The sequence below is a fragment of the Ambystoma mexicanum genome, chromosome 11, assembly GCF_040938575.1.
Source record: "Ambystoma mexicanum isolate Mex_15411 chromosome 11, UKY_AmexF1_1, whole genome shotgun sequence".
Lineage (NCBI taxonomy): Eukaryota > Metazoa > Chordata > Amphibia > Caudata > Ambystomatidae > Ambystoma > Ambystoma mexicanum.
In genome coordinates this window covers 90663182-90688260 of record NC_090934.1, presented here as the reverse complement: position 1 = coordinate 90688260, position 25079 = coordinate 90663182, and the positions used below count along the sequence as shown (strand labels likewise).

General features: G+C 47.3%; 1 protein-coding gene across 3 annotated transcripts in view; it reads right to left on the bottom strand.

Annotated features, from left to right (window-relative positions):
• The window catches only part of LOC138503097 (protein argonaute-4), a 324615-nt gene that overhangs the window by 134434 nt on the left and 165102 nt on the right, over window positions 1–25079 (bottom strand). For all 3 annotated transcript variants that reach the window (XM_069622601.1, XM_069622603.1, XM_069622602.1), the window contains exon 7: window positions 19486–19573. In XM_069622601.1, coding sequence (XP_069478702.1) covers window positions 19486–19573 — 88 coding nt within the window. The remainder of the gene's footprint in view (window positions 1–19485; window positions 19574–25079) is intronic.

Genomic DNA, 25079 nt, shown 5'->3' with positions numbered 1-25079 from the left:
GAGGATAACACACAATTAAACTAGATGAGTAAGACCTGTTGGTGTAATATACAACTACAGTTGCTTTTCAGCTCAGTGTAACACAGTCCAAGTTAAGCAAGTATGCTTTACACTAATTTAGGACGCACAAGGCAGGCCAAGGTCAGCTACACCTAAAGAACACTTCAAGAATGGCACACAGCTTCAAAAACCTAATGTTGTAATACACTATTACAATTGCTTTTCAGTTCAGTGGAAAAGTTAAATAACTCTAGGCTGGCACACAGCTAAGGCAAGGCTCAAGGCAAGTAAAACCTATACACTTTTTAAAGGAGTTACCAGCAACTTAGAGGTTTGTATAGAACAAAGACTGTTTTAGCATCTGTATACAACAGACCAGAGAAAGCAAAACCCAATGTTACACTACGAATGACAATGTTATTCTAGGTAGGTAAAACATCTACAGCAAGTTAGGGGAAGCAAGACCCATTTGGGGACCATCTATGCCTATTCTCTGAAAAATATTTAGTGAAGCAAAGAGAACAGCATTACTTTTCGGAATGAGGCACAACCAATTTACAGTTGAGTAAATTAACTTTATAAATACACACTTTTCAGCATGGCACAACACACATTCAAGCTAAGTAAGGATGTTTGTAACTGCTCACTCTGAGTTACAGTTCCCAACCAACTTCTTTCACAAGTACATACTTTCACACACTTGTTCTTGTCAAGACAGCATCCTTTACTTATCTAGTCCTTCACTAGTCTATTGCATGAGATCACTCTGAGGCAGAAGAGGGGCCCTAATGGTCTAGGTGCGAGATGTAGGTAGGGCGAGATAGATTGTCTGTTGCAGGCCAAAGTCACAGGTCCTGTGGAAGACTGTTCAAACAATAGTTCACTTTAAAGTTTAGTGTGCAGGGACCAGAGAAGACACCCTAGGAGGATTCCAGCAGTGGTGTTCAGTAAGAATTGATGCAGTCACACTGTGTGAGACTACACACAACTTATCTGCCTGGTATTGGTAACCCACCTGGTGGCAACTCCATGCTGAATTTGACAGGTGCTCCGAGTATCCTCCATTTTGCGATACCCAGGCGCTGTGTTAGGCAGAAACCTGTGCAGTTCCCTTAGGGACCACTGCAAAAAGTTTAAGACTACAGGTGTTAGCAGTAAACCCAATTGGTAGCAGTCTGTACCACCCAGATTTACCTGGCAGCTGTGGCAGAGCAGTCAGACTTCCCTCAAGAAGAGTTAGGCAGTATATAGGGTATACACAATAGGGCTAAAAATACAGTAGCACAAGGAAACACGGACCAGAGCTTTGGTATAAAAGTAAATAATTATTTATTTAAAAACACTTGTAAAAATACACTGGCACTAATATGTCAAGCAAGTTCAAACAGTCACTAGAAATATATACACCTCCCTAATTAATTATTTTACAAGTCTAGGTTAATACACCACTTATTTAGCAAAACAGAGGTGAGCGCGTAACTATAGATGGCACGCCAATAATTTGTTTAAAAAGTGAGAGAAAAGGCAGAATAGGAAAAACAAACAGTACCAACACTTAAGAACTCACAGCAAGTCAAGAAAGGCAGGGTCTACTGTAGAGCAAAAAGTTCATAGGCCAGGCCCACTCTTAGAGAGCAAGGCGGAATGTGCCCAAGATCACACAGTGGAAATGCACTAAAAGTCTTTGCAGAAAAGTCAAGAGAGGTTGGATCAAGTTAGAGAGGTAATGTTAACAGGTCTGAGGTCACCCCAGGATAGAGAGTCAAGGGTTTACGGGACACCTTGGACAGTCTGTTGCAAGGGAGACCAGGCGGGACAGTACCTGAAATGGTGAGAAAGGTCCAGCGGGGGCAGTTCCTGGCAGCGGGTGCAAGTCGGGGCTTTGTCCAGGGGAAGAGAAGATCTCGACATGGAGGAAAGCTGGAGGTCGTTGCACTGCCAGGGAAGAAACCAGCCTCGGAGTTTCCCGGTTAAAAGGTACTACCCTTTTATTCGCAGTAGTGGTGAAGCGTAGCTATCCGGCCGCCGGGGTGCTTGGCACGGGCGATTCGACCACGAGACGATCCGGGAAGGCGAAAAAGGCGAACTGGTTGGTCCCACCAGCTTAAAGGGAAGAAGACTCTCCTGGAAGAAGATCTTCTGTCGTTGGGAAAGTGGTGAGTTTCGTACAGCAGGGCTCCACTAGTGGTGTCGTCGTTGTAGATGGCTCAGCTTCTCCCCTCTTCGGATTCTTTAGATCCTGTGGCGACGTCTGAAGTTCCAGTCCCCAAAGCCCTGCCTTTATGCAGAAAACCGTGATGGAGGTGTTGCTTTCGGCCAGACGGCCTGCAAGATTCCCTCGCGGATTGTCGTGAGGCCTCTGCCGGAAAGGAAGACAGTAGCTGTGGGCTATGATCTCCAGAACCCACACATCTGAAGTAATGGCACGCCACTCTACAAGATGCTGCGCCAGCCTTCCCATAACTGGCGAACCATGGGACATGGCCTCATGACTGAGCTGAAGCGGCTGCGGCATTGCCGGAGGGTAAAGAGGCAACTGCCCGAGCGGTCTTGGCACCTTGAGTACCTCGTTTTCCACCTCTGGTACTCCGACGGTTGCCTCTGACTTGCCGCTCCCCTCGATCTACCAAAAGATGAGCAATATCGAAAGGAACGTCCCCCTCCATTGTTGTCCCCTAGGACGAAAAGGCGGAGGATGGCGAACTGCAGCGCTCAACGACTTTGCTGCAGCTTTGGAGGTCTGCAACCTCTCAAGGCCCTCGTCAGCCTTGCTGCCAAAAAGATGTTCACCATCAAAGGGCATGTTGAGGAGCCGGGCTTGTACATCAGGAGCAAACCCAGACTTCCGCAACCACGCAAATCTGTCCATTACAGTGCTTGCCGCCATGGACCGGCTGACGCAATCTGCCACGCCCAGACCCGACCGAACAGATTCACACATGGCATCCTTGCTATCCTGAACAAGAGCAAGAAAACCATCCCGTTCCTCCCCTTCGGGAATGGGTTCAGCCGCCAACGAGACAATTCCACAGCGCATGAGTGAAACGTGCCAAGGCACACACGGAATTGGCTGCCTGTAAAGCCATACCCCCTGAAGAAAACACTTTCTTCGCCCAGCCATCAAAACGTTTGTCGTAGCTATCAGGAGGGATGGTAGGGTACGATGCCTGTTTTTCCAGGGTCGTAGCCGCCTGCACCACCAAACTCTCCGGAGTGGGGTGCGTAGTCAAGTAGCTGGGGTCGCTACTGGCTGGACGATATTTCTTTGGCAAATACTTGCCCACTGCCGGAAGACTCTCCGGAGCAGTCCAAGCCGCTGCCACCCTTCTCTGCAAGGCCATATGGAATGGCCGCACCGGGTCAGTTGGTGGACCTTGGACAAGGATATCCGTCAGGTCATCCTGCAGAAAATCCACTGGTGGCGCAGACCACCCCAAGTATTCTGTTACCCTTGACACAAGGCACCGGTAGGAGGACTTGGTGTGGGTGCCAGGCTCAGGCCTACCAAACTCCACCTCCGGAGAGGTGTCCAAAAGACTGACGCAAGTCTTCAAGCTGGCTATGACCAGCCTCAACAGGAACCAAACCTTCCTCAGAACCTTCTTCCACCTCAAATATAATCTAAAGGCTGGAATGGGAGCCCAGAAAAAGGGACAAAGACATTTTTAGGCTTGGCCAGAGCCTTTCTAGGGGGTTCCACCGTGCCACGGGGTACCTGCGACAAAGCAGCCTCGAAAGGCGATGATGGAATCGGTGTCGACAGAGCGTGGCGCCGGTGGCTTAGACAGTCCTCGAGGGCAGAGCCCCGAGCGTGTCCTTCGACTGCCCGGGCACCGATGGCTTCCTCGGAGGCGAAGCCTCGAGAGAGTCCCTCGACGATCTCGGCGCCGATGTCTTCTTCGAAGACCTCACAGGCTCCGACGGTCTCTAGGTTGTCGAGGACCGGGACCTGGAGCGGGCATGTCTAGAGCGATCCACCTTGTCCGATCCGAAGGTGCTTGATCGCGCCGACCACCCGAGCCCGAAGGCGTGCGAGTGGCGGCTCTAGCACAATCACGGCCGGCATCTTTCGACGGCGCGGACAGAACGGAGCCGTGCGACTGATAAATCGCTATCTCCTGGCAAAATGAATCCCATTCCGCAGGAGTGGAACGCTTGTTGGGACAAGCAACAAGCAGACGGGTGGAGCCCTAGGATGAAGACGGGGAAGGCGACCGATGACGGCGCTTCCGTGAGTGCCTCGAAGAGGCAGAGGAATGGCGGGACCTACTCCGGGACAGAGACCCCCCCGGACCGACGACGATGATGATGATGATGCAGAGAGTCGCCCCTCGAAACGTCAGTCGAAAGCCCCGTGGATCTCGACTTCTGAGGCTTGGCCACCTTACCGACAGAAAGCTTCTTACGCTCCTGCAAGGCCTTTGAGGTAAGCCACTGGCAGTCAACACAATCATCCGTGTTGTGGCCCTCACCGAGGCACCAGAGGCAGGTGTCGTGCGAGTCCGTCAACGACATCTTGGACCCACAGTCCTGACACTTCTTAAAACCCAGCCGCAGGGTGGAAGAAGCCGAAGACGACATGGATAATCTTCACAACGAACAGGTTCTAAGAACCGAAAGAACAGAACTCAGAAGAACCGAGCCACGCCAAGATCTCCGAAGCGAACACCTTCGCTGAAAAAACGGAACTGAGGCTACGGTCGTCCTGCGTCCTACTTATAACATCCGCTGAAGTCAGCTCGACAGAGGCCCTCGAGGACAGCGCATCGACGTCCTCGACGCAGGACGCCAAAAATTCCCGAAGCAGCACAGCTGTGGTGATTACTGGTCATAGATATGGAATACGTCGGAGGATCCAATTCCCTTGAAATGGAATTACAGGTAAGAAACTACTCCCTTCTCCAGCACTGGATATTTCATAGATTCACATGCTGTGAATAGATTACATAGCAGTAGAAAGCATGCATGGCGGAGTGTAAAGGCAAACCAATAAAGAAACAGAAATCACATACATGAGACAAAGAAACCGATCCAGTAATAAAGTTCAAACAAATACCCCGAAGCTGCGGGGCTTACCTTCTTGAAACAGACGTTGCAGGATCGCCTGTCCCACCTGCACATCCTCACCATGCTGCTGCTCCAGACAGTTATGCCGGATAAAGGTATGCGACACCGCCAAGGAGGCCACCTGGCAAATGTCCACCAGCGGAATCCCAGACCATAATGCCGCCAACGAAGCCGTAGACATCGTTGAATGTGCCCTCCGAGTCTTTCCAGCTTTAGTGTGGCAGAACGAAATAGGACACCCAACGAGAAAGTCCTTGTTTGGAGATTGCCCGTCCTTTGACGGACAGCCCATAAGCCACAAACAGCTGTCTAGATGGTCTGAAATCTAGATTACGATTCAAATAAAACTTCAACGCTCTCCTCACATCTAGCGAATGCAAAGCCCGTTCTGCAGGCGTGGAGGCTGAAGGAAAAAACGAGGGCAACACAATAGAAGAGAGTTTATGAAATGCTGTCAGCACTTTCGGGATAAAGTGCGGATTAGTAGCCAACACCACCTTGTCCTGCAAGAACCGCAAGTATGGAGGGTCCACAACAAATGCCTGCAACTCAGACATCCTCCTGGCCGAAGTAATGGCCACCAGAAAAGCCACCTTCCAGGACAAAAATTGCAAAGGAGTCGTCGACAACGGTTAAGATGGTGGTCTCATGAGACCGGACATAACCACATTAAGGCTCCACACTTCTTTCTGGACTGGAGGAAAAGTAAGGAACAATCCCTTCAAGAAATGTTTGATCAGACGATCACTAAAAAGAGGAGCCGCATGTCGCCTCCAAGTAAATCTCTGCCAAGTGAACCTTTATGGACAATAGTGCCAGACCCCTTTTCAGCAACAGGTAAGGAAGAACTTGCTCAGGAGAAATGTTCAAAGGGTCCACCCCCGGCTGGCCTTTACACCACACACAAAACCTCTTCCATTTGCCTGCATAGGAGACATTCGTGGACAATGCTCTTGCCGTCTGACAGTCACTGGACAGCCTTAGCAGGCCAAACTCGGAGAAGTCAGGAGCCAAGCAGTCAGGCTGAAAGATTGCAGATTGTGGTGCCACACAGCGCCCTTCGCCTGAGACAGAAGGTCCGGTATCACTTCCGACCGAATCAGCTCCGCCACGGACAGATGGAGATCCGAGAACCATGGCTGCCTGCCCCAGAACGGAGCCACCAGAATCACACGGCACGTCGAATGAGCGGAAACCGAGGCAATGCGAACTGGCCTGTCCACAGGAAAGAGAAGGCATCCCCTAAGACTCAGGGTGAGCCCACCTGATGGCGAACTCCCAGCACTGTTTGTTCTCCCTTGTTGCAAAGAGATCCAATGGAGGATGGCCGCATTTCTGGAAGATCATGGTCACCTGTTGCTCCTTTAGCTGCCATTCGTGAAGCTGGCCAACATCCCTGCTGAGCGCGTCTGCCTGCACATAACACTCCCTGCAGATGAAACGCCATAATGCCAATGTCGTGCGACAGAGCCCAATGCCGAAGATCCTGCGCTTCTTTCGACAGAACCCTGGAACGCGTGCCCCCCTGCTTCCGGAGATAAAACATTATAGTGGTATTGTTCGTCAACACCCACACCACCGAGCCGCGTATGCGCGGCAGAAACGATTTCAGGGCCCAATGAACCGCTCTCAGCTCAAGCACATTTATGTGGAACCGAGACTCCACCTGAGACCACAGGCCTTGAACCTGTGAGCCGCCAAGATGCGCACACCCCCCATCCTGCCTGAGAGGCACCCGCCACAATCATGAATTGGCACTCTGGTTCGAGCAACGGCATGCCCGAACCAGATTCTCTGAGCACTGCCACCAGCAAAGAGCGTCAACCAGACTGTCGTTGATGACCACCTTGTCAGACATGAGCCCCAACTCTGAGGCCACCGGTCTGCAAGGAACTCCTGCACTGGCCTCATGTATAGCCGACAGTTCGGCATCAGCAGAATGCATGACGCCATGCCATGCAATGCCCCCCCCCCCCTCAACAGTGACATGTAGGTCTGGACCGACACCCTTGGCCCAATCTTCCACTCTGCCGCCCTTTGCCGGAGCTTCATCGCTCTCTCGCCCGAAGGCTTCACAAGTCCCAGACGAGTCAAACTCTGCCACCAGAAACAAGTCCCTGGAAGGCGACAGAAAAGATTTCTCGAAGGTTACGGCAAAGCCCAGCCGTTGCAACAGCTGCATGGTAGCACCGAGACTTTCCTGCGCTTCTCCTGGCGACGAACCCGGCACCAGCCAGTCGTCCAGGTATGGGTATACATGATGGACCCCCGCAGCCAATCATTTTGTAAACGTCCTGGGAGACTAAAAGATGAGTACCCGAAACTGGTAATGATCTTCTACGACAAACCGCAGGAACTTGCGGTGCTGTCAACGCATGGGAATGTGGAAGTATGCGTCCTGTAAATCCAACGACGCCAGAAACTCATCCGGCTGCGTTGACCGAATGATTTCCTGAAGAATGAGCATCTTGAACTTCAGGCTTTGCAGAGTCTTGTGCAACGCCCGAAGATCGAGAATGGGCCGCCACTTGCCGTTGGGTTTCTTCACAATAAAATAGCGGGAATAAACCCCATGACCCTTCTCGGCCACCGGAACCAATTCTATAGCCCCTTTCTGTAGCATAAGTACCACCTCCTGTCATACGATGTGAAGATGAGGTTGAACGGCAAACACTGGAGGAATGGAAACCGGGAAACACTTGAACTCCAGTGAATGCCCCAGACGCACCGTGTCCAACACCCAACGGTCCGATGTACTCTTGCACCACTCGTCCATGTGCTGTGCCACCCTGCCCCCAGCAGGTTTCCCTGAAGACAGTCATTGTTGTGGCTTAGCCTATCTCCCTTTAGAGGAGGGCTGTGCACCTCTTTTCCTCTAGTCCTGAAAGACCCGACTCTTCTGCACCAAGCTCCTATACCCCTGGGAGGAATACCCAGATCGACCGTAACCTCGGTGCCTGGTGGAAGTAAACCAGGCATTTCCAGAAGCCCCTCGGAACAGCCGAAAGGAACTAAAGGAGCGTCCACTCGGCAAAGCACCCAATGACTTAGCAGTCTCAGTGTCCTCCTTCATACCTTTGCGGGCCTCATCGATTTTCTCTCCAAACAACTGCTCCCCTTCACAAGGCATGTCCAGAACCTTATAATGCACCTCAGGGCGAAAGTCTGTGCACTTAAGCGAGGCTTGGTGACGCAGTACAACGCTGTTAATCTGCTTAAAGCCTGACTCCTCTAGGCCCACAGCTATATTAATACTGTGATTGGAAGCTTCCTCACGCACCAAAAGCATGGCAGACTTGCAGTGATCCTCTGGCAGATGTTCCAAAATAGGTGCCAGCCGATGCCACATCTCACGATCATAGCGCGTCATGATCGCCAGAGTTGGCCGCTTTCACCATCATCGCCCCAACAGTCAAAACCTTCTTCCCGAAGGCATCCCATCTCCTGGAGTCACTGTCCGGAGGGGTAACACGTGTGCTGACTCTGGTCTTTACGACTGGCTGCCGCCGAAACCACTGACTCGGGAGCGGGTTGCGACACTAAGCACTTCGGAGTAGAGTCCGGGGCCATAAACTTCTTCTCCAGCCTCCCTTTGACAGCCGGTTCCGAGAAGGGATGTTGCAACGTGCGCAGGCCCTCCTGCCACACGTGGTCCAGGATAGGCACAGATAATACAGCTTTCCGTCTCTTTCCCATGTGGTCGAACAGGAAGCACTCCTTGTGTTCTTCATCAGAAGTCAAACCAAATTCCACACATGCCTTAGCCATCATGGCGTGGAACGCCCCCACATCATCGGGAGGGGATGGTTGTGCTGGACTACAAGACTGTTCCACCTTCCCGTCCGAATCCCATGTCGCGTCCTTTGTCGGCGACGAAGAACCAGTAGACATGGACTCACGAGGTACACTGTCCGACTGACTCCAGCAGCTCACCCTCAGGGTAGGAACGAGGATGATGTTCACTCACCGGCAGAGGCCCCGGCAACTCCACTGTAGCTGACGAACGAGGAGGAACACCAGCCGCGTACATGACAGGACCCACCGGAACCACAGGCAGAGGGGGTACCCTCGAATCCAGCTGGCCCAACAAGGATTGCAATGTGGACAGAACCTGGAGCGACAATATAGCCTGCGGGTTCACCAGCGGGTAACTAGCTGGACCAGCCCCTACGGCTCCCGACATCTATGGTCCAACACACTGCAGCCCCGAGGCCGATGGTTGCAACACCTGCTCCCGGTCTCCACCTCCGAGGACAGCGAAAAATTAGCCACCTCTCGATGTAAAATGGCGTCCGGCATCAGCAAGTCAAAGGCGGAAGCCTGCCACTCGTTGGCTCCAAATCCTCAGTATCCATCCTCGACAACAGCATCAGGCCTTTATCAAATCCTGTCGTCGCCGGAGCCGATGGCAACCGTCGACGGCAGAGGCACTGTCGATGACGGAACTCGGACGTCTTCGGAACCGCCACCTGCGGTCCAGATTTCCCAGGCAAACCAGTGTGCTTAGCCACACTGGACCGGTGCTTCGAGGACTCTCGGCTTGAGGACGACCTGTGATGGTCTCCTGAAGAGGAGCGCTTCGATGACTAGTCTTTTTTGGCCTTTTCATGAGATGCCCCTTTGGTGATGATCCACCACCTGTACAGGCCGCTCAGAGAACAAGCTCCTCACCGACCCCACCTCGGAAGCGACAAAAGCGCCATCATTAAGCCAAACCAATCACCGATTGTGGTCCTAAAGGGTCTTCTGCGAGAAACTTCTCTAAATCTTACAAGAGTCAGCAGAGTGATGAGGGTAAAGGCAATAGATGCAGTCCATATGCCCACCCCCCTCATACACTTTCTTCAGCCCACAAGTCGCACAGGGCTAGAACAGAGACCTCTTCGGACCAGAAGACATCACAAAACACTGTAGTACAAGCACGTGCAAAAACTCTATTTATACCCTACGTCCTATTGGTGGGGCCTAAAGCACCCAAAAAGGACATTGATAGGACACTGAAGTGTCAAAGTTTTCCATAGGAAAACACCAAGTTAAAATGACCGAGGTTCCCAGCCTGACAGGGAATATTCACAGCATGTGAACCCCTGAAAGATCCAATGCTGGAGAACTCCAGGTTGCCACTTTGCAAATAGATTTGAGGGGAACATTTGCAATGAATGCTATGGAAGCCCCAGCAGCTCAAGGAGTGTGCTCTAGACTTGAAGAGCAGTTCTCTTTAAGCAAGAGTGTAGGAGAGTGTGATGCAATTGACAATCCACCTTGAGATGGCTGATTAAGAGACAGGGTTTCCCTTCTCTACCAACCACCACTGACATGAAAAACTGGTTTGTCTTTCTTAGTGGTTTAGTCTGAGGTAGTACATGACTGCCCAGCGCACATCTAGTGTGTGTGTGTAGGCTTTACGCCACGTTAGTGGGGTTCTGGAAGAAAGTTGGCAGTTCTATTGACTGGTTCACATGGAACTTGAAAATAAATTTGCCCGCAAATCAACGGTGAGTGCGCAGAAACACTATCTTTGTGAACTGGGTCTAGAACTCAGAGGGCCTGTAGTTCACTGACTCTTCTTATTGAAGTGATTGCCACTAGGAAGGCGGTCTTGTAGGTAAGAGCTTTGAGACTTGCTTTAGGCATAGGCTCAAAAGGAGACACCATAGGTCTATTCATTATCACATTTAGGTCCCATCTGGGAGCCGGGTTAGAAATGGGTGGGATGAATCCTTTTAACCCCTTCCATGAAAGCCTTAATAAGTGGCATTTTCCTCCACAACACTTAGTTATGATGTAGTGTAGGCTGAGAGTGCAGCTAAGTGAACCTTCAGTGAGTTAAAAACTAGGCCCGAGTCTAGTAAATGGGTCGGGTACAACACTAGGTGTAGGTGAATTACACCAGATAAACTGCTTCCATTTACTGGAGTAGCAGTATCTTGAAGCGTAAACAAATGTCCCCGACCATGTTATCCAGAGAGTTCCCCATCGGTTCTGTAGGTACCTGGAGGAGTAATCTTGGCATTGTGCATTCCTCCAGAGGTGCTAACAGGTCGATCTCTGGGAAAGCCCCATTCTGTGCAAACTGAGACTATGTCTTTGTGTAGTCGCCATTCTTACTCTAAGGAAAGCGGGAAATCTCTGCAGAGTTTGTCTGCCAGAAGATTGAGTTCCCCAGGAACATGTTGGGACAACAGGAACATCTTGTGTCGGAGCCCATTTCCAAATTTTCTGGGACAGTTTGGATAGCCCTGGAGAGTGCCCCCTTGCTTGTTCAGGTAGTACATGGCTGTGGTGCTGTCTGATGTTCAGGACTGTCTTCCCCTGCAATTGTGTTTGAAAGGCTTTCAGTGCTTCAAATACAGCTTAGAGCTCCAACAGATTTATATGGTTGATGCTACCTCTGGTGACCAAATCCTGTGTGCTGTCTGCTGGAGCAGGTGCACCCCCACCCCGTGAGCGTTGTGTCGTGAGAGTGGCTTCTACTGCGGGGGTGGTGAAGGCTTACCCCTTCAAGAGGTTCTCCCACGACCACCACTGCAGAGAGAGAACGAGGGCTGTCGAGACAACCACTAGATAGTGCCATTGTCCGCTGGACTGACCACTGGCTGCTGAGCCACTCTTGCATGGTACGCATGCACAGACGTAGGTGAGGCACCAAGTAAATGCATGACGCCATCATATCTAGCAGTCGAATGGCCTTGCCTCTTGACTGGCTACATACTGAGGGATCTGAAACAGCATGTTTTGAACCCTCTCACTGGAGGGGAAGACGAGGCAGTTTTCTGTCCGAATTAAAGCTCCCAGAAACTGCTTGGCTTGACTGGGGTCTAGGCTGGATTGCTTCTAGTTTATGGAGAATCCCAGACTGAATAAAAAGTGGACAGGCATGCTTAGTAAGTCTCCCGTTACGAGATCTTTGTCGAGGAAGGGATAAACTGAATGGCTTGCCTGCACAGATGTGCTGCTGCAACTGCCAGTACCTTTGGAAATACCCTTGGGGCAGAGGCAATGCCGAAGGGAAGTACTTTGAAATGATAGTGTTTTTGTCCTCCATCACAAACCTTAGTTATTTTCTGTGTATTGGCAACATTCAAATATGAAAAGTATGCATCTTTCATGTCCAATGTCGCCATGTAATCCCTGTGTCAGCAGAGGAATTACTTCTTGCAGTTTGACCATAGGAAACTGAGGTTTGACAAATGTGTTCGCTGGGCGCAAGTCTAGCACAGGGCGCATGGTGACATTCTTTTTTGGTACAAGTATACTGAATAAATACCCTGGTTTACCTGTAGAAGAGAGCTGACTTTGATAGCGCCCTTTTCCTGCAAAATCTCTACCTCTTGCAGCAGGATGCTGAGGTGTTCTTACGTTAGGTGTCTTGATCTCAGAGGTCTGAATCGAGGTGGTTGGCTAAACTCAATGCAGGACCCATGGGCGATGGTCTTGAGGACCCACTGGTCTGATGTTATCACCTCCCATGCTTGCAGGAATTATGTTAAACGTCCAACCGGAGAGGCCTGGGAGGGGACCCGGATCTGGAAGTCATTTTTGACTGGAGGCTGGGGAGCCTCTAGGGGTGGAATTACGCCCCTTCTGTTTCCACTGCATTGTCCCTTAGGTGGGTACGTGGTGGTGGAGGTAAATCCCTGACCCGAGGACCAATCGTTTCCAGAATTGTACTGGTTGGGAGAGCGGTAGTAGGAGCAACAAGAACCTCCACCACTTTGCTGAAAAGGTCAGAGTAATTTGGTTCAAACTTTTTAGAGTCTTGGGCTCCTTTTTTTGCTGTCTCCAGTGCCTTGTCAACAGCCATGCCGAACAAGTTGGCATCTTTAATCTTCCACTGGCTTGTTGATTAAAGATGCCTGGGTTTCTGGCTTGAACCCAGAGTTCTTCTACCAGGCTTGCCGCTTTAGTAGGGTGCCCTGGGCTAACGTCCTTCCCGCTGTTTCAGCAGCATCCAAAGTATTCTTTAGAATGTTGTGATTCATCTGCTTCCCTTCAGATACAATCGCAAGCAAGCAAATACGCACTGGTTCAGGGACCTCTTGAATGCCCTACTGCAGTAGGTTCCATTGAACATCCGAGTAGCTACCCAACAGTGTAGTATTGTTGGCTATGCGTGTAGAGCATGCTGCAGCAGTAATCTTTTTCCAGTGCGTAGAGTTTTTTACAATCTTTATCAGGCGGTGCCTTGTCTGTGGACAAAGGGACACCTGCCCCCATTGTCGTAACTACTAGCAAATCCGGAGTGGCTCGACCCCCAATGTAAAGGGGGTCAGTAGGGGAAGGTTGAAACAGCTTCTCCACTCGTGGATTAACCCCCCCTGGTCTGAGTGGGCATTAACCAAGGAGCAAGGCGCCTTTTTATAGAATTTAACAATGGGATAGCCTGGCTGGCAGGGAGCCTTTGTTTGAGAATGTCCTCAACAAAGTCCAAATATGGCTCTGCCTCCTGTGTGGCAATTTGGGAGTTTTTCAGTGCCTTCTTTAAGATGGCGTTAAACGCCATCTGGTCATCAACAGGTGATGCCTGACGGACTGGTGGGGACGGAGGGGAGTCCATAACACAAGGCGTCGGGTCCGGAGTAGGGGCAGGGGAAACCCAAGGTTGATCATCAACTGGATGTTTGTCATCCAATCCCTGATTTGAGATCAGAAGGATCACCAAAGGGGGCATCATCCTGTACTTACTATAAACTTCATCATCAGTGATGTCCAAAATGTCTTCAGGATGTGGATCAAAAGTCCTTTGAAATTTGGCCACAGGCGGTATTAGGCAGAATTGCATGCAGTACCCCCTGGGACCACCACACTCAATTAAGACTACAGGTGTTAGCCAAACCAACCTTTAGTATAGGTCTGTACCACACAGTTTTTGGTAGCGAGCTGAGCAGCCAGGCTTATGTCAAGCGTGAATGTGAGCAGTACAAGTCATTACACAGAGGACTTTCAGTCACAGTGGTTCAAGTAGACACTTCTACTCAAGGTTTCTTGGTAAAACAATTTATTACACACTCATTTAGAAAACATTTCACTAGAAAGAGGCAACATATTATATGCCAATACACTTCAATACAAAACTCAATTGAGACAGTTTGAGCTCCCCTGAAAAAGGAGCCAAATGGCAGTTCCTTTACTTCGCAGTGAGCAAAAAGGCACACGGCAAGTAGAATAGATCACATACTTGTTAGACAGTGAAAATAGTTTCAGTTCACAAGAGGAGAAAGGCAATGGGCTAGTGTTATGGATAGGAAAGAGCGGTTCTGGTATCAACGGTAAAGTCTTTGCAAAAGTTCTCAGCAGTAGTTTAGGCAAAAAATAATCATTTTCTGTGTCACAAGCTGATTAGGCCTGCAAGTTGGGAAAGTCTCAAAGTTTTACTGCGAGAGTGGCGTTCTCTCAATCGGGTTGGCACAGTACCTTAGTATGAAGAAACAAATGCAGCTGAAGTCGTTGGTTCCTGGCAGTTCCTGCAGATCTCACTGTTCCTGGGCCTCAGTCATGTGGACAAGAGGGAGGATGTCGGGAGACTCCTGCGCTGCACATTATTGTCCGAAAAGGCAAACAAACCCACAGGTATACAACTAACAGAATCATAAGTACCTGAACCAGGATACAGACCCCACTAACCCAACCCTCAATCTTCTGCTTACTTAAACCCACACAAAACCACACAACCATCTCTCTCCCAGCAATCCGCACTTTACCACACCAACACAAACTTCACACACAGCACTCGATTCCTTCATCCGATCCGATACTAGCACCAAAGCCCAGCACTCGGTGTATACCGAGCTGAAGCTGCCAACAGCACACCACTTCTCCCACTCCCCTTCTCCCGACTAACCCTACCCCACCCTTCCCGTTTACAGATCCGCCAGAGTGCCTGGGGACCAATTCCATTGGTGACGGTGAGCTATACAAGTACCGCTAACATAACATAACAAACAAACTAAATTGAATCACTTCAGTTAGAGTAGCTGTTCAAGCATACAAGCTGGTGTCCTTCCCCCTGGTTAATCCTAACCAGCTTTGAGAATGGTATCCAGGTGGCTTATGAGTTGATTGTTCCCACCAACTCAAAGGAAGAAGTCGTCCTTGAAGGGGCTTCTCTGTCGAGGTGAACTTGGCAATTCGGACCTACAGAAGAGCTTCACCGGGCAAACCAACAGTCCAGGAGTTGAAGCAGCCGTCCTATTCCAGCTCGTCTTTAGTTCTTTTGTTCCAGTGGTCAACTCTCCTATCCAGTCCAAGAGACTCGCCTTTTAAACAGTTCTCTCCCTTTCATTCCAGCCTAGCTGTCACTCACCCAGCAGGGTGGCTGTCCTTGCCGGACAATCAGCCCGCCAATCACCACAGAGAGCATTTGGGTCTCCTAGGAGACTAAACACAGGGAGTTTCGGGCACCTCCCCCACTTCCTGCCTACTCAGACACTTGGAAGCCAGAGGTGGGTTTCTCTCCTGAAGCCTGCCAAAGGCGAATGAACAAAGACCAAACCTGGTTCGGCGCACAGAGAAAAACTCTAGAAGGACCTTTCCACAAATAAATGGTGAAAAAGACGACCGGGAACCATTTTAACAACGATGGCTGGACGCCATTTTGAAAAAGATGGCTCCCGCGGCTAACGTTACTGGGTCCGTGAACGGTTGCGGTAAATGCAAACCTTGGTAGTTCAAAATGAAACCACTGCCACCAGCAAGTTAATTGAGGAAAAGCTAAAGAGAAAATTGAGTGGGCACGACTAAGTTAGATTTGTTAAAATTAAGTCATACTAAGTTTTTGTAGTTCCATTAAGTTCAAAATAAGTTATACAGGAGCTGGCTGTGAAGAGTCTGGAGACACCCTGACTCCAAATACATGCCCTAGTGGCCGCGGGGTGATGGGATAAAATCCACACTGCATGCGTGGATTACGGGTCATCAAATGGTGCTCCAACTAATTATGGACCGTCGTGGTGTTCTATTAATTTACACGGGGCAACACAGAAATTAAAATCATAAAAGAATGGAAAAAGAAATAATATGTATGAAGGATGGGACAATAACCACACTGCATGCCACGATGGTCCATAATTAGTTGGAGCACCATTTGATGACCCGTAATCCACGCATGCAGTGTGGATTTTATCCCATCACACCGCGCCCACTAGGGACGCGAGGCGATCACGTGTTATTTAAGAACTCTGTTGCCGTAGCAACGTTTCAACGCGACTATTCCGGCAGACACAGATACCGCTAGTCTGCGCTGGGAAGGTCTGTGACCACCACCTTAGTATAGTAAGGTATGTGCTGAACTAGTGTAGGATCTCAATGGCCAACACCACATACACGATCTTACTTACAAATATTTGACGATTTCACATTCCGCTGCAGAAGGACGTGATCCTCTTGTCCTTGTCTGCAACGTGTAATCACACGAACGCCACCATCGGCCATATATACCATAAGCAGCACTGCTTTGCTACCATTTACTACCTGCCACACTATACAGGTAAATGATTTCTTTCTACCATTTGACACACACGCTGAATAGCTAATTGATCTACTTTTCTTAGCACTTTCCACTAATTTTTCATTTTTTCTCCTCTCTTCTCTTTTGCCATAATATTGAAATCTCCATCGGATGGTATGTCATTTATTTTGTTATTCGCATGCAATGGTGCATCATATTTTTGTTGCTATATGTCACATTTGAAACGCACACTTTGTGATGTACTGTGTTTTAATAACAGACTAGCCCTGAGTTTCCGAAATGCATTGGCATACAGTGTTTTACTCACAAGCTGTGGCAGCTGTTTCCTCACTAAGAACCTATTAGTGATTGCTCTATGAATTTATTTTGATAAACTATCATTTGTAACACAACAGCAACTCTTTCATTGAAGAATTGAGGAAAGGCTAACATAAAAGATGTTACATGAGCATTTAGACACAGGGGATACTAAGTAACCCCTCGAACACTATTGTAAAATGGGGCGTGCTGGGTCTAGCAAGTACAATGCTAAGTAGAGTCAATTTCACACTACCGCTTTGGGAAACAGTTGATCCCAGAGAAGTTATTTAAACCTTGGAAAATCTAAAAGACTTTCCTGTGTCACTGCACTGAAGGTGCTGTGACACACAATTGGAAAAGATGATGCCTATGGAGTTTGTTAGACTCCATAACCAAAAAGACACGTAAAATGCACACAAAAATACATGAAAGAGTGGGAAAAAGGCTCACACTCTCCAGGTAAAAAAAAAAAAATCAAGTCCCCAAAATCCAACAAAGTTGCTCAGTGTCTATAAGGTGGAGGGAATTACTACATTTTTGAGAATTATCCCCAACATACAAGTCACGTTAGGGATAGTGTTACAGGCACGCCCATGTCGACGTTCCCTTTCGATCCTCGTTCGACAACATGCAATACTCCGCCATTACCACTAGATGTCGGACTATATGCACAGCATGTGATTCTAAGCAGATTAACCAGCATCAGCAATAGGATTTACTTAACTTGAATAAGCTGCATGTCGTCTTAAATAAATATTCTAAAAGTCTTACTTTCCTTAGAAACGGTCTCGGCATTCTAACAAAGTAGATAGGTTAACTTACTCATCTGTGAATTGGATTCCCCTCATCTCAAAAGTAATGCTGTTGGTTTCACTTTATTATTCCTGCTAGGATAATTGTATGAGTGTCCCCAATTGGGTCGTGCGTCCCTCAACTTGCTGTTCGCCTGTCCAGAATAAGTCTGCCTAGGTCATGCTTACCTTTTAGGTTGCTAGTAGCTACTTAAAGTATGTAGGTAGAACTGTGTTATCCTAAAATAAGTGAGTTATTGCTTCCCTTAGTCTGAACTGAAACGCCACTAATTGAATATTACACCCCAAGTTTCAACTTCCCTAGAATAACTTATCCAGAAACAGAGTTATAGGTTTATACTGTTCCTGGAATAAGTGACTTAACTGTTTACTTCAAGAACTGCTCTTTCCTATCCAAGACACTAGTCCATTGACTTTGGCCTAGGCATATTGAACTGTTTCGAGTCCTCTAGTTAAACTATTTGCACTGCCTAAGAAAGTATGTGATCTATTCTGCTAACTTGTGCCTTTTCACTCCCATTGAAAGTATCTGAAATGCCATTTGCTCGGATTTCAGGGGAGCCTAATTTGTTCAGAAACGTATTGGTTGGATATTGAAGTGTGTTTGTGTAGAATAGTAAGTTGCCTCCTTCTAGTGAATGTTTTCTAAATGATTGTGTAATAAACTAAAAAGTGTTTTACCAAGAAACCTTGAGTGTAAGTGTCTACTTGAACCACTGTGATTGTAAAACCTCCGTGTAACCTCTTGTACTGCTCACATTACCTCTTGCGATAAGCCTGGCTGCTCGCTCACTACCACAAAACTGTATAGTACAGACTTATACCAAAGGTTGGTTTTGGTTACACCTGTAGTCCTAATTGTATGTGGTGGTCCCATAGGGTACTGCATGCAATTCTGCCTAACACCTGTGTCACTGCACTGAGGGTGCTGTGTGACACAAAAAGATGCCGCCTATGGAGTGGTCTAAAACGCCATAATCAAAGAAAACGAGAGTAAAACACACATAAAAATCATGCGAGAGTGGGGGGGGAAAAAGGCTCACACTCGGAAAATAAATCAAGTGCTTAAAATCCAGCAAAGTTGCTGGGGGTCTCTAAGGTGAATGGAATTGGCACATTTATGAGAATTCTCCCCAACACTGACTTACTATGCATTTTCTTGTTAAGCATCATGGTACAGCTGTCAGTGTCAACAACCCATGTATTACTGTAAGCAATCCAAAAGTAACTATTGCTTTTGACGTCCCTGGAACTAATGTTCGGTGTTCCAAATAATGTTATATGCTTAGGTCTGTGCACCTTCAAGCATAGTGTTGTATTTTAAGAATTGTGCTTATATATAATGTGATGGCAATTAATCCCCCACATTTTATCTGGGCCTACTTAAATTGAAATAAACCATTTCTTTTTACAATACATAGTTTTTCTTTGGACCATTTGTATTACAATTCCTTTGTACAGCCCTCTCTCCCCCGTAAGGTAATCCTGGCTGCTATGTCTACGCTACAGTGAACTCAGGTGGTACAGTCTTATACTAAGAGTGGAGTCTTGTACTGTCTCAGTTGAATATTTTACTTAGCCCTTTAGTTGGACTTCATAAAACCGGTCCCAACACACCTAGTCAGTGGCATACAGCTTAAACACATTAATATAGTCAAAAGTGAAAGGAGAGCATTCAAATAAATTTTCAATGCACATTGACGGTTACACAACCCAGCCTCACCACAGTAGGAGGCAAACCAAAGAAAGAAAAATGTCTTAAGATGGGGTAACTTGATGGGCTCTATGCCATGCACCTCCCAAAACAGCCACATTGACCATTTGGCACAGAGTACTCACGTCTGGTGGCTGGCAGGACGGCGAGTGACATTGCAAACCCTGTACTTCCGCTTCATCTGTCCACAATGCGTCACCTCCACTTTGAGACCTGTTGGAAAGAACCTCATTGTTAGGGAGTTTCTAAAAGTCCACAGTAAGTGGGACTAGAAAAGACTCACTCTTAGATGTGCACGTTTCCAATTCTTAAATTTGGCCTTCACTATCCAAACGGTTTAGTAGCAATAGCTGAGCAGCCAGGCTTATTATAGGACTGAGGAGGGCTGTAGGTAGGCACAGGACTGAGCATACTAGGTGTTTCAATAGTTTATATAAAAATAATTATATATACACACAAAGGTTAAGGCTGTTCAACAAGGCAATTACTATTCACAGTGAAATAACAGAATAAAAAGGTTGTACCCTTTAAATAACAAAGTTATGTTATTGGGCATTTGTATACCGACTTTTACCATTGGGATGATTCCAATGCGCTGTTGGTTGAATACGCCAGGGAACCGCAGTCCAGGTCAGTGGAGTGAGTAATGTTGTAAAAACGTTATTGGGTGCACTCAGTATGTGTGCAGCTAGTGTTGTATGAGTTGTGTGTAGCTGCATACTAGTGCTAGGTGTGGTTCAGTGGTTGTGTGAGATTAGTAGAATGTGTGTATCAAGACCAATGGACTTAGGGTATCTGCATTTTAGTAGCACTTTTAGCAGCACTTGAGTTTGTAAATGAGACTGTTGGGGAGATTTTACTTTTCTGTGCCAAGTCCCTTTAACCTTAGAGACTCCCAGAGCGTTTGCTGGACTCGGGGCTTTTTAATTTTTAATCCTGAGTGAGTGGGACCTTTTTCTCACTCATGTGTTTTCATGACTATGATTTTCTATGTTCCATACTGTTTTATGGAGTGCATCTGCTTTTACATTGTGACACAAAGCCCTTTTTGTGCAGTACCACCAAGAATCCCCTTGTACTTCTCTTAATGTTGAACTACATTTTCTTGGGTGTACTACTGTTGCAAAGAATATTAAGACAACCCCTGCCTTACTTACCTTTACTGTACTGATCCAGTGTGTTTGGAATAATTTTCATTTCAGTGCTAAATTCCTCCCACCTTAGAGACCCCCAGCTCTTTTGCTAGACTTAGGACTTTTTAAATGTCAACTCCTGAGTGAGTGGGACCTTTTTCACACTTGTGTTTTTACCTGATTTGGATTGTGTGTTCTCACTGTTTTTAGAGTCTGACAAACTCCACAGGCATCTGTTTTTAGTATGGTGACACCGAGCACCCTCAGTGCAGTGTCCCTGAGGATTCCTTTGGATTTCTCATAAGGTTTAAATACCTTTTCTTGGGTGAACTACAGTTCCCAAGAATATTAAGGTGAAATTGGGTTTACTTCTCTTTTCTCTTTGTAGGTCCAGCACACACAATCTTATGGAGTACTGGGGGGTAGAGGTTGACGGGGGGGTGGGGGGGAGAGGGGATTTACCTAGTAGCCCCTTAACCTACTACGTAAAGTATCTAGACTTCATTGGAGCATTCAGTTGTCACATTTTCTGAGAAACTATTCTAACCGTTTTGCTTCCCTTAACCTTTCCTTTCTGCAACTCTTAATCAGCAAAGCAGTTTAGTGTAATATATAAACGTAAATACTATCCTTGGGATTGAAGTCACCTCCGGGTGTAGGAGAAGGGTATTGAGCATATCCAAAGATTTTTCACTGGCTTTATTGATTCAGAAAAGTTATTTCAAAATGTATTCGCATTGTTACAATATTTTGCCTTTTTAAAGAATGCTTCTTTTTAAACTGATGTTAAATAACCATTTATAACCTAAACCTTGAGTGTAAGTGTTACTTTGGTACTTGTATTTAAAGGATTTCAATTGTACAGCTCTCCAGCTCACATTAACCCCTCTTGAGATAAGCCTGACTGCTCAGTCACTTTACCAACTTGTATAGTACAGACCAATACCAAGAGGTGGGTTACCCAATACCAAGCAGATTAGTCTGGTGTAGTCCCACACAGTGTGACTGCACCAATTCTTACCTAACACAGTGTTAGGAAAGATTGTACGTAGTAACCCTGTGAGAGAATACACCAGCCTTGACCTCTTGCCAATAGGTAATCCAACCTTTGGTATAGGCCTGTACTACACAAGTTGGTAGCGTGACTGAGCAGCCAGGCTTATCTCAAGAGGGGTCAATGTGAGCTGTAGGGTTGCAACAGATTCACAGTGAGAGATATTCAAATCTTATACGCAAGGTTTCTTGATAAATTAATAAAGAATTAATAAATAATTTATTTTAACAGTCCGCTTTAAAATAAACCTTTAGAAGGGAGCAATATGCAACCCTTAAAATGCACTTCAACAATACACTCCTTCAGTTCAATAAAGTAAGTAGATACCCTTTTGGAATGGCACACATACTACCTACACCCTGAGGGGACTTCAATAATTAGGACACTGGACATTAATTTCACTTTTCATACTTCAATTGTAACACGGAAGTTGTGGCAAAAAAGGAAACGGTTGGGGAAGGAAACCAGTTTCTCAATTAGGTAAGCACTTTTAGAATCCCCAATGCAATATAGATTGTGTGGACCTTTGGGACTGGCTTGAGAATTTTGCCCATCTGAGTACCCTTAAGAGCTACCAAGTTTATCAAATATAGACTATACACCTTTATGAAGCCTCAAGCGTATTTGAATCTCTGTCCTGCCAAAAGACTCAGACGTTTTATCATCCTACTTAGACTGGAACAACTACCTACTAAAATGAGTCTGGGAACCAGGGAAAATACTCCTGTTCAAGAGCGAGTTTGTCGCCTTTGTAACTCACCTGAATCCCTGGAGACAGCCCTAGTACAATTATATTACATCTTGGCAAATATGTACATAAGCCCGAAACCATCAGTGAAAGGTCATTCTGGTTATATTGCACAAACACCTGTAACATGCATTTGTTCATTGCTCTTTACAACATATGGCTAAAAATGTAATCAAAGTTAGGCCTTTTGATTTGAGTAATAAGTTGATTCCACCACGGGGCTAATCATTGGTGCATTACTAATCGTCATTAACTCATGAACCTGATGTCGGAAGTTTTGGACTCATGAATACTACTGTTTTAAGTACCTAAATTGCTACAGAACTTTGAATAAGCCACTATTGTTTACCTTTATGATTTATTTTATTAGCCGACATTAACCGTTTAATAATTTACATTTAGTATTATTTCGGTATATCATTATTAAGACATTTTTTCTTTTTTTGTTATTAGTATTTGTTTCTTTTCCTTTGATTGAAGTGTATATTAATGAATTATGTGTAAAGTTTACATTTTTCAAACTAAATCCCATTAAAGAATTAAATTAAAAATATAGATTAACCCTTTGCCAGCTATACAAGTAAGGTATGTATGACTTTTTGGAGGGACAGTTAAACACAAAGCCAGAGGGTCAGACAAGTCTTCACGGTGCTAGGACAGCCAATGTCAATTTAGCAAAGTCTAAGGGAACAGAGGCACTTCTTGAAGATGGCACAAATGTCTTCCACAATGTTGGTGAGTTTTTGTAAAATGAATGTAGGGCTACAAGCTGGGAGGCTTGTGAGAAGCAAAGATGCAAGCAACTCGGCAAAGGGCAACCACTGCAAGTCTCCAGTGAGGGCAAGCAAGCTAAACACAAGCCTAAGTACCCCTAGTTTCACAGTACCTTGAGTGTAAAGAAAAGGTTCCAGCTAGTTTCTATTCCTGTTATAGTCCTGCAGATCCTGTTCCTGGGCCTCAGTCGTGTGGACAAGTGGGAGGATGTCTGGGGACTCCTGCAACACAATGGGAAGATCGGCAGCAGCAAAGGTCAAACTTCAAATCACCAGCACGTCAGCTCCTCACGTTCATAGCAATAGCAACACTGTGGTTCTCGGATACCACGCCAGACTTTCCTTGCATCTGGGAAGTACAGCCAGCTCCGAGAGGATGTGCAGACAAGTTCACTTTGGGGTTGATTGGTCCCGCCACCCTAAGGGAAGAAGTTGTCCTTGCAGGGCTTCTCTAGTCGAGGCGAATTCAAAGCTTAAGCACAGCAGCAGGGCTTCACCAGGCAAACCAACGGTCCAGGGGTTGCAGCAGGTGTCTCTTCCAAGTTCTTCTTCAGATTCCTTCTTCCAGTAGTCGACTGCCCTCCAAGCCAAAAAAGCCTCACCTTTTATGCAGGTTTCTCCCATTCATTCCAGCCTAGCAATCACACAGCAGGGTGGCTGTCCTTGCCATACAGCCAGCCGGCCAATCACCTTTGGGTGAATTCCTGTAACCAAGGGGATTAAGCACAGGGAGTTTCGGGCACCACTCACTTCCTGTCCTGCCCCTGCCAGGCATACTGGAGCCAGAGGCGGGCTTCACTCGTGAAGCACGCCAAAGGAAAAATGAACAAAGGGACCAAACCTGGTTTGTTGTGCAGAGTAAATCTCAAGAAGGACCTTTCCAAGAAGAAATGGTGAAAAAAGACTGCCATTTTGACAAAATGGGCACCATTGGATGCCTTACAGCAGCTGCGAATGCAGCCCGCGGTAAAAACGCAATGGTAGTTAAAAGTAAACCACTGCCATCAGCCATTAATTGTAGAAAGGGTAATAAAAATGTCACTTGAGAAGCTTAGACAATGGGGATACTAAGTAACCCCTCCAGCACTATTGTAAGCTAGTGTGTGCTGGGTCTAGAAAGTTACAAAATGTAAGTAAAGTCATTTTCACTTTACCGCCGAAGGTGACAAACTGAGCATCTGACTTTCGGAAGCTCTTGGTCCTGCCCAAGTAGGATTTCAGGGCACGCCTGACATCAAGGCATTGCAGAACTCTGCCTTGTCTTTAGGCTTGGCAAAAAACATAGGAAGCACCATTTCTTTGTTCAGATGAAATGCGGAAGGCACCTTAGGTAGGAATGCAGGGTGTGTCTGCAGGACTACTTTGTCCTTGTAAAATGTAGTATAGGGCTATGAGGTGACCAGTTCCTGGATTTCGCTTACCCTGAAAACCGAGATGAGGCCGAGTAGTAAGGCCATCTTAATGGTGAACAGCCGGATGTCCGCGGATGCCATTGGCTCAAATGGTTTCTGCACCAGGGCACCCAAAACTATATTGCGGTCCCACAAAGGGTGTGGCCTCTTTATGGGTGGGTAGAGTCTGGTGAGTCCCGTTAGATGCTTCTTGACAATCGGCTTGGAAGAGAACATCCGAGTTTCTGTAGGCCCCAATGGCTGGCAAGTAAGTGCGACAAGTGTCTACCTGCACGCCCAAGTGAGCAAGGTGCGTTGAGGAGAGCATGTCGTCCAGGGTACATGCCAGGGGGTTGATAACCTTAGAGTCTGCCCAGTGGCAGAACCTGGTCCACTTGCTCTTATACTGGGCCCTTGTAGCTTTGCTCCTGGCACCCTGTATGATTCCAAGATTAGCCTGAGACAGGCTGAGGTGTCCTAGCGTGACCTGCTCAGGAACCACGCTGTGGGGGCTAGTTTGTGTGGCGCGGTGGAGAATGACAGTGCCTCCCCTGCTGTGCAAGTGCTGGGCCCGTCGGAGGTGAATGGGCGGTCTCTACGAGACACTGAGCAGCTCCGAG